The sequence below is a fragment of the Pleurodeles waltl genome, chromosome 5, assembly GCF_031143425.1.
Source record: "Pleurodeles waltl isolate 20211129_DDA chromosome 5, aPleWal1.hap1.20221129, whole genome shotgun sequence".
Taxonomy (NCBI): Eukaryota; Metazoa; Chordata; class Amphibia; order Caudata; family Salamandridae; genus Pleurodeles; species Pleurodeles waltl.
The window spans coordinates 923,591,895-923,604,869 of record NC_090444.1 but is presented as its reverse complement, the minus strand read 5'-3'; the positions used below and the strand labels follow the sequence as shown (position 1 = coordinate 923,604,869).

At 41.3% G+C, this 12,975-nt stretch overlaps 1 protein-coding gene across 6 annotated transcripts in view; it reads left to right on the top strand.

Moving 5' to 3' along the window:
- Positions 1-12,975, top strand: part of SLC8A1 (solute carrier family 8 member A1) — a 1,017,544-nt gene that overhangs the window by 141,879 nt on the left and 862,690 nt on the right. For all 6 annotated transcript variants that reach the window (XM_069235056.1, XM_069235055.1, XM_069235053.1 and 3 more), the window contains one exon: positions 1,149-1,232. Coding sequence is in view for 5 of the 6 variants with exons in the window: in XM_069235055.1 (XP_069091156.1) it covers positions 1,149-1,232 (84 nt within the window). In the remaining variant the exon portion in view is untranslated. The remainder of the gene's footprint in view (positions 1-1,148; positions 1,233-12,975) is intronic.

The window sequence follows — 12,975 nt, the reverse complement described above, 5'->3', positions numbered from 1 at the left end:
AAGTGGTGCTGCATCCAATGCAGCATCTCTTTTCTTGTGCCCCGCTCCTCCCTAAAGCTACCACGTGTGTGCCATATTTATGATACAGCGCACCATGGGGATATTATGAACAAAGGTGTGAAAATTTGTGATGCTACTGTGGTGCTTTGCTCCATTAGAGTAAAATATGTTGATGCTAGTAGAGCAAAGTGCATGAAGGCCCATTGATTACAATGGGTGTGTCCTTTTAACACCTGCCTTAAGCAGGCGTTAAAAATGTTGCCAAACATAGCACAATGAAATCTTGTAGTTTTCACTGCGCCATTTTCGCGGGGCCTCCTTGTGCCCGAACGCCCTCTTTGCATACATTATGCATTGCGCATGCATAATATGGTGCAAAGGGTTACAAAGTGGCGCAATGCATGCATTTCACAACTTTGTAAATATGGCGCAGGGAAAAGGCCACATTAGTGCCATGTAAACGTCAGAAAACTGACACTAAGGCGACACTAGAGTGGGGCAAGGGGCTCTTAAATGTGCCCCAAAAAGTGCACTATCGTTGAAAGAATTGCCTGGCTAAAGTTCCAGAATGTGAGCATGCAGTTAAGTACCCAGGATTCAAATTTGGGTATTTCTGCATTTGCATGAGGGAATTTTCCATGCAAAGGGAGGAAACTCTAATATTTGAACTTACCAGTATTACATGTTTACTAGCACAGTTGCTATTGCAAAACTAAAGTGAGTTGAATGAGTAGAAAGTGAAAAAGGTTTGCTATTTTGCCAAATTATGATCATGTGCTTCCAGCACAATTTGCCCTACCACGAACCCACATCTGCATGCACGTTTGATGGAGTTCTTGATCATTCATAGTTATTGGGGATGCCTTTCTGCAAGTGGCATTTGCGGTCTCCTGCTTTAATAGCATATCTTAAATCTCAGAAATATTGCAGATACAGTGAAACATGAGTAAGAAAATCCCGAACACAAACAATATCTTCGGAGCACCAATGCTAGTGAATTTCAACTACTTTACATTTTGGGGAAGTAAACACATCTTAAATTCACTATCTGAGGAAAAGCAGCAGAAATAAAAATAATCGTTACTAGTTTGGCCTATATTTCTAGCATAAAATATGAACATAACATTTCCATGTGTTGCTTTTCTCAGCAGGAGGATTAGCAGCAGCATCACTAATGTACATTTCCTGAGGTGCCCCAGATCTGCAGCCTTTTCCTGTTCAACCTGTGCGAGGTCGGTTTTTCAACTATTTTTACCTAAGTCTCTTTGCACCATTTACTGTTTGCTCAAAGCACTATTTACTTTGATTGTAATTATATATTTTTTTTAAGTTTAGGCACATTTTGTTAAGAGTACTTGTGGACTTGCATTCTTAAACACTATTAATATTAATACCGTGGGTAAATGTATATATTAAATAATCTCCCAGATTACCTGTGTACTTGTGGATGCACGAAGATAACTAAAATATTTCTTATTTTGCTCCACTCTGAAGCATGTTTTACCTGTGACCCTTTGGCGGCGAGATACTCGGCATGACCCCTTATGTCTTTATCCATTTATTTTATTATGATCTAATATTATACGATACAATATGATATGGATATGATTGTTATTGCGACTGTTACCAAGCATGGGTACCCTGGTGCTATGAACGAGTCTGAGGGCTAGGGAACTGAGTAGGGATTTATATTCAACATTTTTTGTAGTATTATTTTGATAGTGTAAACCAGGCATAATCTTTGGTCAGAGAACTTTATGTGCCAATTGGTGGGTTTTCATAAAACATTTTGAGAATTGGCTTTCTGGGGAACCCTAGTGCTGTGAGAGTGACATGCTTTTCCCACTGGGCAGAACACAGAGCATGTACCATAAAAGCTCTTTTGAGCCCATCAAAAGCATCTAAGTCGATCCTTGGGTCACACTTGCACTTTCCCCTTGACCTCCTGGCATCAGGCTGCCCTTGAAGTTTGTAGGCCAAAGGGAAGGTAGATTATCCCTCAAAAATAGGGTTTCAAAGCACTTTTGTGCCAACTGTAACAATTTCTGCTCTAAGTGTGCCATGGCATGAGAGACCACTCAGTGTTTGGAGCCCTCTGCCGACCCACAAAATTCATCATCTATGGGAAAAAGGTGATATACTTGTCATTCACATATGAGTCCTCTGACTCTTCCATTGATTTGTCAAAATATAGTGCTGGGTGGTACCCAGGTAAGTAGTCACTGCCCATGGGCACAATCCAGTGGGTCTACAGAACAGGGATAATGCTCATCCACTAAATTTCAAGGGCTTATAAATGGTAATGTAAGGCCTGAGTCGGTGCATAAAAGTATTCCACCAAAGAACTGCTAGGCTTTTGAGAGTGATTATGCAGCACAGACCCCTTACTGGGATGTTCAGGCTACCAGTGGCAAGGACATCATGTTTAAGGCACTCCTCAGCTGGTCCAATTGCTCCATGTCAAGAGGGGAACTCCCCGAGCGAGCAAGCTGGCCGCAGTGGGGAGAAGAGCGCGCATCTTGAGGGACACTGAGAAGAAGGACGCAGGAGCACGGCTGGGTGACTGTGCTTTAAGGACACATGTCACACCCAGTACTCCAACGGCCACTTAAGGAGCATTTGAGTGTTCCCATGGCTCTGCTGAAAGATAAAAAGTGTTAGTCAGTACAATGATTATTACCACAACAACAGAGCAGTATAAAAAAATTATCCTGTCCCAGAGGACACAGGAGACACTCATCTGCTGCCTGCTGGAGCAGCAAAGAAAGAGGAGGAAGGAGGGTTAACAATGGATTATGAAGGGAGCCCTTGCATGTTAACTAGATGGACTGTTTTCCAAATGGTTCATGGGAAATAAAGGTCTCTTAATGTTGTTAAATGTCTGCTGGTCTCATCAAAGTGGGGAGAGTGCAGAGTAATTCTCACTTATGGTCCTGACAATGAATCAAAATACAAATTAATGACCTGTTTCTACTTATTTTTATTTTATCTAAGATATAAAGTTTTCCCTAGAGCTGATCAACCCCGGAAATGTGGGAGAGGGTGCAAGAGTGCTGTCTAGAGGCCTCATCAACTGAATGGACATTTTACGGTGATAGGTAGTATCTGGATCGAGTGCAGTAGCACATGTATAGTCAAGGTATTTAATTCCTTGTCCTAAAGAGTATGATGTGCCATTACTTCCATGGGATAGATAGTCTCCTATGTTTTCTGTGGACGTAATTCTGTAATGCGCTATACACAATGGCAATACTTCACAAATGTTAATCACTTTCAATTTTTGTATGGAAAGGTAAAGATATGCCAGTTTTTTTGATCTGTGAGCTATTGCCAGAGCTAACGTTGAGATGCACTTGCACTTCCTTCACAGTGGATGGTGGTTGTTGACAGAAATAGGTAAATATTATCATCCTGTTCCTGTCAATCCCCAGCTCCTAACTTTCACCTTAAACCAAGGCCATATCTGGTGACCATTTCGGAGCTCCCACATAATGACTCTCCTGCTAACCACTCAACCCCCCCCCGATGGACATTTTACAGTTCCAACTCGATGCTTTCACTGCGCATCTCACATCTATCTATGATGATAACATATTTTTTTAAGTAATTTGGCTCAAATAAAGACAAACCCATGGCACACTAGAGACGTTTGTGAGCAACTGACAGAGGCATAACATCTTGCTATGCTCCTAAGTGTCCATGGAGACTAAGGGGTGAAAGGTTCTTTTGACTCCAAAAATGATACATAAAGCAATCTCTATTTCTGTTCACACACTTCTATTAAACAGTGCACCCATGTTAGCAGCATCAAGTTCCAGTGGGGGCTGGTGACCTTTAAAAGTGCCATCTACCCTGCCTTTCACTCATCCATCCATTGTTACACTCATCCATCCTTTCGCTCATCCATCCATACTTTCACTCCATCCACTCATTGATCCATTTAGCCTTCCAATCACCCACCCATCCATCCTTTCTCTCATCATCCATCCATCCACCCATCACTTCATCCTCTATTTTACTCCTATACCTTCCCTTCCTTTCACTCTTCCATTCTGAAGTCCATCCTTTCACTCATTCATCCGTGCATCTAGCCATCCACAATTTCATCCATCCATTCATCCAAACGTCCTGCCTTTCACTCACACATGCTCCCAAGTAAATTATGAGCCTTTGTCTGCAGAGCTGCAGACAGGAGAGGCCCACCCCACCGTAGCTGCTGGGGGAGGGGGTGGACAATGCCCCGGACACTTACCTCTTACTGCGCTAGTGCAACTGTCCCCAGCTGAATACTTCCCTCTCATGGGATAAGGAACACTCTGTCTCTGTCCTGCTCAGCTTCATAACGTGTTTTTTCAAAGTGAAACCAAATGCAGTACTAAACATGTGTTACTGCCAGGAGAGCAGCCTCCTGCACCTCTCCTACAGCCCCCCTCGGTGATGTCCAACAAATTGTTGCACCCCGCTCCTTCCTTGTCTCATCGGCCTGCCCCACCCCCAGCCATTGAAGTGGATGGAGTGTTGTAAGTCCTCTCACGACCACTGCCAATAATCACTTCGGACAGTTAACGTGCAACGGTGCCATGCTAGTCGCAGTCGCACACTGTACATTTGCTTTACAACAAATTGCCCCATGTCTACTGATGCAAGAAACTGACTTCCACAAAGGAAACCTTCAACAACTATTTTACATTTTAAGCAAGACACTGCTAGACAAAGCAATCCATGAAAAAGAATGTCCAATAAGAAATATCTCTACACAGTCCTTGTTTTTCACAAATAAAACGTGTTCTAGTTGTTACTTAACAATTCAAGATTTTAAAATGACCTGCTGCTGCAACAATGCTCCCCCTGCCATCTCTTCACTCATTAGGAGCAAACCTTGGGCCAACTGCCCGATAAGAAAAAGCACTTCTGGGCCCTGGAGAGTGATAAATATTGAAATGCTTTATTTCACAACATGAGGAGATGTGAAGTAGCGGTGTGACTGCAGTTTCAAAGCCCAGACGTGGGAGATACCTGGCAGAACACTGCTATTTTTTTTAGACATCTTTGTCACTAAGAGCAACAGCTCACTCGTAAACATGCAATAACAGTGTAAGAATTTTTGGTTCATGGAAATTACATTCCTTTAGTGAGACAGCAATTGAGGCTTGATCAGAAGACTCTTTAAGAGGACATTTTTAAATAAGTGCGCAATCACTGTTTACATTGCTTAGTTTGTAAAAGCAGGAGTGGCGTGCTGCTCAGAAGCCCGCGAACAGTTCGATTAAATGTTGATGCGCAGAATATCAGGGCTGGTAGTCTTAAATCCACTGCCTGTGTCTTTGATCTATTAACAAACACTCCCTGTTCCTTTATCTCACACCTGCAGGGTCATGCTTTCTCCCTTTGTGACGGTTTTGCCGTCTTTCTCTTGCTCCGTCTATTAGATCTGTATGTTTTTCCTTTCCCTATGTTCAGATGATATCTGTTGCAAAAAATAAGTGCTGCCTCCCCCCCCAAAAAAAAAAAAACAATAAGTGCTGATGCCCCCACTGACAACCACCAGCTCAAAGTAAGCACTGGGTGTTTGCATTCCAGACCAGACAAGAAACCAAAATCAGTCTAGGTAAAATAAAAAGTGCAAACCAACCCCCTCTGCAGGATGGCACAACTAGAATTGGGCTAGGGGTTTTCATAACTAAGCCACTGCAGTCCATCCAGCTCAGAAAGCAACTTCTTTCCCTGCAACCAACAGAAAAATGTTAGACCAGTGATGATGTTAAAATTACAGGTTGGTGGCTGTGGCCCTCCTGACCTTTACATGTGTCCCCCTGGTGAACAGCAGCACGGGGCTGCTGTTTAATTGACTGAACACTGACATTCATAGACATGTTAGCACACGCATGTTTGTAAACATTAACTGAAGCAAAATAAAAGAAGCAAAGAACTTTAGACATACACCTTCATGTTTTAAGAGATCTTGCATCTATGATTGAGTATGGAAGCCCTTCCCCAAAAAGTTATAGATCTGGTTGGGAGTCGCCCGACTTCCATGATGCTCTAGGCGACATGACCTCTCCATATATCGTGCTGTATATCAAGTGCCCGAGACCGAGGATTGAGGTTTCAGTTTCCTTCTATAAACCAAAAAATGCTAATCAGGGTCCCACCATGATATGAGAATGGGGAATGGAGATGCCTAGCCAAATATAACAGAACTTCGTGTTTGAGGGTACACTAGCCTTTGGGGTGTGGGTTGGTGGACAGATACGACTGCAGGTAGGTGCATTGTCCGAGTTCAATATGATTGATACTTTATTCTCTGTATTTCTTTTCACCTATGTTTTGTGAATGTTGATTGCATAATATGCATCAAATGCACTGTTGGATTTGATGCCGCAGCAGAAGACAGGGATGAGACAGTCCTTTTGGACTGAACAATTGTTACAGTGTTCTACTTATGTGATCATCCTTCTCATATGCAGTGAGCAATTAATAAGTGTGATCCTCTACTTTGTATTAACTGATAAAAATCAATAAAGAATGTTTGAAAAAAATGAAAAGATCTTGCAACAAACTCAAAAATATTAGAGTTTTTTCAAAAGTCAAAAATTTGTATTTAATTAAGATGCAGGAGCATTCCTTCTTAGTATATCGGATTATAATAGTGCATTCAGAAGTAATTTTTCAAGCTGACAGTTTTCAAACATGATGTTAGAAACAGTCATACCTCCATTCCACACTGACAATAATGCCAATGGTGAATCAAAAGGCAGGTCTTTGTCATGTGCACCCACTATAGCTTATTGAGTCAAAAGCAAGAGAAGGATTTATACAGGTCATAGCCTTCACTCGTGTGTTTCAAGATGCTCCCATATGTGAGAATGAAATAAAAGGCTGAAAAGTAAAATAAAACAATTGCCCAGCAGGATCACACAATTGGTTCAGTGGAGAAGCTGGGATTGATCACAGGTTTTCTGTCTGGTTTCACACTGTGAAATATAGCTATAAAGCTATTAGATGAGTAGCTCTTTTCCCCTCTCTCGATTTACCTTACAAGTTAATGGGTGTCTTTAATAGTTTGTATATGAGGTTAGGGTATGAGTGGCTGATGCAAGCTACATGAAGGCTCAGCTTGTTTTAGGCCGAAGAGTCCAAGAGAATGTCGAGCTGAGCCACAATCAGGCACTTGGCTCAAGCTTAGCTGGGCATGCCCACCTCTATCACATAATGCCTATTAGGTGGACCAAGGCATAGTAAGGATATTATTTGGTTATCATAAAACAATTTTGTTAAGCAGGAGTACTAAACTTGTAGTGAAGAACTCCTTGATTCAAGATTCATAACTTTCTCACTGCACCATATTTTAGTGAGTGGACTATGCGACTGGGTCTTCTCTCCTATGTGGATAAAATCGAATGATTGGGCTACAGTCCAGCTTTCCTATCACATACTTACTACTAGTGTTTCACTTGATTTAAGCTTTACCTATATTTGTTTAAAAAAAGAGAGAATAGGTTGAGAAAGGGTTTACAACTTCCATATTATATTTGAGTGGTAAAGCCAGGATAAAATGTCAAGTCTGCTACTGCCATGGCTAAACCTTGTCATCTGTCCCATGTCTAACAGCGGATGTAAGATGTGTGTGTGTGTATGTATGCCCACCTTGGTGAACTGCACACCCTGGTGTTGGGGTATTTGTGAAGGATTTATTCAGCAATAAGCCTGTTTTTCAGCGGCCCTAAAGTTTACAGATAATAAATTAAAGGCATAGCAAGATTGTGAGGCCTAAGATTCTACTTAATTTCATTTTAATAATCAGGTTACTTCCTTTGTACACTTAACTCACCAACGGTAGCGATAGAAAGCAAAAAAGGCTTACCTCATGGTACGGTAGAAGGATAGTGACTCAGATACGGCGTAGCACATTTTTGTCAAATCAATGACTCTTCTAGAGTTTCGGGGCTTAATTTAGAGAGGGCAGTATGGAATAAAACCCTCCCACTACTTCCATGACTCATTGTGTACACCATGTACATGCTTTATTTCCCTTATCCACATCTAACCCCCACCCCCTCTGCCCCAACTCCTCCTACCCAATCCCCACCCTGCTGGAATCAATGCTGTCCTTGGTCACTCAACAGACAACACTTTCTTGCCCCATCAAAAATGTTTGTGAATACTGATGTGTTAAAGTGTCAGAAGGGACAGTCGGCCTTGCGTGTGCCCAATTTTACATTTTGTGTGATGCAAATTAAGCTCCCAACATGTAGTTTTCTTTCATACAAATTAGAGGAATTTGGGTGAGGGAAAACAGGTTGGTAAGGAAAAAACACTTTGATCATCTCAAAAATGGCTGTAAACCGGCCTGGGAAAAAAACGACTAGTTAGGGAGTCCTATTACTGTGTTGGTTAAAATGAGTGTGTTAGTAGTCTGCTTGAGGAAGGGGTTAGGAGACAATCACACTCCTTGTACATTGTCAAAGATTTCACTTTAATTTGACAAATTCTCCAATATTCAGAATAATGCAAATGCCACAATGTATTAAATCATTGAGTACAGTTTAGCGATTTTAAAACATTAAGGTATTACAGATCATTCTCTTTAGTGAAAATATTTTCAACATGTATCATATGTACAGTAAAGGATATGTGATATTTATTCCCATGCAGGATGTATGGCTGGGGCATGCCAAAGAAAAGTCTTGAATTCAAATTCTTCTTTGTGTTTGGCATCTTTCTCTTAATAGCACAAGAAGCAGCAGTTTGGATGACTAGAAAAGTCTTTCAGTTCAGGCACATATTCCCAACTTTACACCGTGACGGACAGTGGTGGCCGGGAATGTTAGGAGGGAGGGGGCGGACGGGACACACCACACACAGATACCCACTTATATACACATATGCACACAGACTCACACTCTTTCATTCTCAAAAAAGTCTCAGGTATGGTGTTTGACAGAGAAGGTAACTGATTCCTCCATATGTCTCGCTGACGTGATAGCTGTTAAAATCACTTTTAGCCATATAGCAGATACATTTCACGAAGGAGTTTGAGAAGCTGTAATAGCTGTACATTTTAACATTAGTGTAGAAAATCATTCACATACGTTTTGGGTGGCCTGTAATATGACTTCTGGATCCCGTATTTCAGAAATAATGGTTTCAAATTACACCCTTTGTTTAATGATAGCCTATTCATGGTCACAAGGCTTCCTAGTAGAGTGTCTCCTAAAAGCCATAATGTCTCGAAATACTGGAAATAAAAATACATTAGCTCTCTCCTGCCAATATTGATACGGACAGCCTCAGACAATGAGAGGAGACAGATTCCAGGATCCAAGAACTGAATAATTTGGAAGGCAAGTGTACGAACACAGCCTTTTTTGCATGGCCACTCCCAGTTGTGTGTCTTTATCTGAATCCCATTTTTGATGGGTTTACAACTCTGTGCACGTTTACCCCTGGTAAACTGGAATAAAGTGCCTGTGCTCCGTCTTTAAACGTGGATAATTTGGCTTACCCCTATTTGCCTTAACTTGCCCATAAGGCCATTCTCTATGGTATAGAAATGTAAATACTTCTTGTGGACTGCAGTACCAATTGTGTCATCCACAGAGTGAGTCTGTAAAACATGACTTCGGGCCTACCACATGCAGCCTGACGTCTGCACACTAAAAACCTGCTGTCACACCTGTCAGAATGAGCCTCTTTAACAGCCTGCTCTTAAATATTAACAAATCACCTCTAAGTACTCTTTGTTGTACAAAATGCAGGATGCTTGCTATTTGAAAGTGTAATGTGCAAAATAAAAAGTGGCATGTTGCTTTAGTGACTAAGCCCCAAAAGCAGTTTTTACTGACAGGGCTATAACTATCATAAGGCTGATGTCTGATTGAGAGTCTTTGGCTGCAGCTCAGTCCCCCGGCTCAGGTTTTCACCATTTTAGTCTTTGAGAGGTGTGGGCGACCATTTCCAGCAGTCAGGTTGCTGCTGACACTAGGAAGCACCTATGTAGAAAGTGCCCCCCACCTCCAGAAAAGGCCCTGACTGGGGGAAAAAGCCCAAAGGCAAAACAACCTCAGAGAGGACACAGGAGTCCAGACTGGAATGCTGACCAGTGCTGATCAGGAGAGGACTAAAGGTGCAGGATAACCCAAAAGAAAGAAGGAAAAGATGAGAACTAACAAAACCGCAGGAGAGAACTGTCATTTAATAAGAAATGCTGAAACAAGATGACAGGTCTGCACAAGGCATTGCAACACAAGGTATGCATAGATTTCCCTGTTTTAAAAAAAACCAAAGGAACAGGAAATACCTAAGCATCTTATTGGATTTGGAAAATAGTTATAGACTCCAATACTATGATGGCCATCTTAAATAAGTTAAAATATTATTCCTCAGAAATTATCACAAGTGTTTCTGGGAGAGAGAAAGGACGGAAAGTATGGAGGTGTCGATTGCATCTCCTGACATCGACTCCACAAGGGAGAGGAAAAGTAAAATGGGGAACAACATCAGCAGGTTGGACGCCTGAAGGTGAGTTTAGATTGTGATCACAGTAGCCCACCAGCACTCTCAAAGACCTACCAGCTCTGCAAAAACCCTGTGTCCCACCTGCCTGAGATAGCTGCGGGCACTGGCATCATGCAGAATGCTGGCAGCAGTGCAACAATAGCTGAACCGTAGCAAAGTGCAGATTATAAAGTATAATATGTAACTTTTGGCAGTAAACAACTAAAATATTAATTCAGACTATCTAAGTCCATTTAATGATAAAGTTAGATTTTTAATAAATATTTAGAAAAAAAATGTTTTTGGAAAGGTAGCCTTATCCTGCCTTAAACTCCAGGAGGCTAGCTTAGATTACCTCTCCAGTGACTGTCCAACCAATGCTTGGCCTTAATGAGGTGTAGAAACTGTTCTCAGAGTAGGAAGAATGACCGTTGTTTATTAAAATGAAAATAAAATGTAATCTATTTTTTAAAAATTTGGTTTTGGATCTTTATTATTTGATGTTTTGGCTTTATTACTGTTTTTTACTGCATATATACTTTTCACATTGCCCTAAGTTAAGCCTATCTGCTCTGTGCAATAGTTACCATGGGGTTGGGTTCAAGTTAAATTAGTGACTTTATTGCTTACCATCACAAGTTAGTGTTATTATTTTTTTTAGCTAGTGACCTCCCACCCCAAACAATAATCCGCTTTCTTGCAGCAAATAATGGTATAAACTTCTTCTGGATTACTATCATCTGTTGTAGAGAGAGAAACCATTTGTCTCCTTGGTCAATAATTCAGAATTATAACCATTTCTGCCTTGTTCTCTGTATCAAGGACTCAGAGGAATTAGATGGAATACAAACACAAGATAATTGGACTATAGACTCAGTCAGCAATGCAACTGTCCTCAGAGCTAATGGATTCTAGAATTGAGAAAAAAGAACAGAGATAGTAGCTCTATAGCAATTTTCGAAGTCAACTACCACTAAGAAGCTGAAGCGATGACTTTCCTTAAAAAGTAGAAATGCTATTGAAATCTCTTGTGAAGATGGACACACTGAACTCTGAGTATCTGTTCCTCGGTTGTCCATCCCCTAAATATGGACTGCTTTGTGTGACAGTTAGTATTTTTCTGTGTAAAGCCATCATTTGAGCTGCTAGATTGTTCAAAGACTGGAAGTCCTTTCCAAATAATCAATTTAAATAGGATGCTGTCACCATGTAGTTGGTGCAAATTATCAGAGGTGGCCCCTGAATTCCTGAGCAAACACCTTCAAGGCTGTCCAACTGCAGTCATTTCTCTCCATTAGGACGAAGGAAGAATTTCTCTTTTCCTGATGTGACCAAAGACCCTGGGTGGATGCTAACTACAGCTTGACATTCCAAACCATAGTGGTGGCAATGTTGTACTCATCATCAGAGCTGGTGTACATAACAATACTGTACACTCTAGTCTAGATCAAAAGAAAAAAAACTTTAGATAATTAATTAACCTCATTGTCAGTGGAATGGGACTTCAAAACCCCGGCACTGTAGGCCAAGAGATATGAAGGACAAAGGAACCCACGTGAAAGTGAGCCCATGACACTATAAAGATATATGCAATCTATAAAGAAAACTCATAGACAATGAAGAAGTGTGGTTTGACACCAAGTTGTAGCCTAATACACTGCATTCCAAGATAAATTACATGCTATGGAGCATATTTAAGGAAAGTGGTGCTGCACCTGCTCTCCATAGCACCCACCCTACCGCCACCATGTGTGTGCCATATTCAAAATACTGCGCACCATAGTGCAGGGTAGGGGGCAATAGTGTCATTTTTCATGACGCTATTGATGTACTCTGCAGGAGTAGCACCAAATGTTGGTGCTACTCTGGCAGAGTACATAGGAGCTTATACTAAATAATGGAAGCTCAGATTTAATGCCTTCTCTGAGCAGGTGCTAAAAGTGCATTAGAAAATGGCGCAAGGAAATCTCACAGATTTCCCTGCACCATTTTTTTGGCCCCCCCAACGGAGGAATGCTCCCTTCACATACATTTTGCCTGGTGCAGGAATAATACAGCGCAAAGGGTTACAGAATTGAGCAATACATGCATTGCACCACTCTGTAAATACAGCGTCTGGATTTCGGCCTTGTTGGGCCATATTAACATAAAAAATTATGACTCTAATGTGGCACAAGGTGGTGCATAGGGGATAAATATGCCCCTATGTCTTCCAGCATATGAAGCATTCTCTGACTGGAACCTCATTGTTCTTTAATAACAGAAACAGGATTTGGTAAAGCTTAACTCTTTTGGAGGGAATGAGAGACACTATCCCTTGCTCTGTCTGAAACGATCACTGTTGCAATCCAAGTTTTGGGATGGATGGGAATGAGATTTTGAGCAGTTAATTAAGAATACATGATGCTGCAAAACCTGACGTCTATAGAGAATTCCCGAGACTGTGTTTCTGAGATGATGATTTAAAACCGAAGGTCC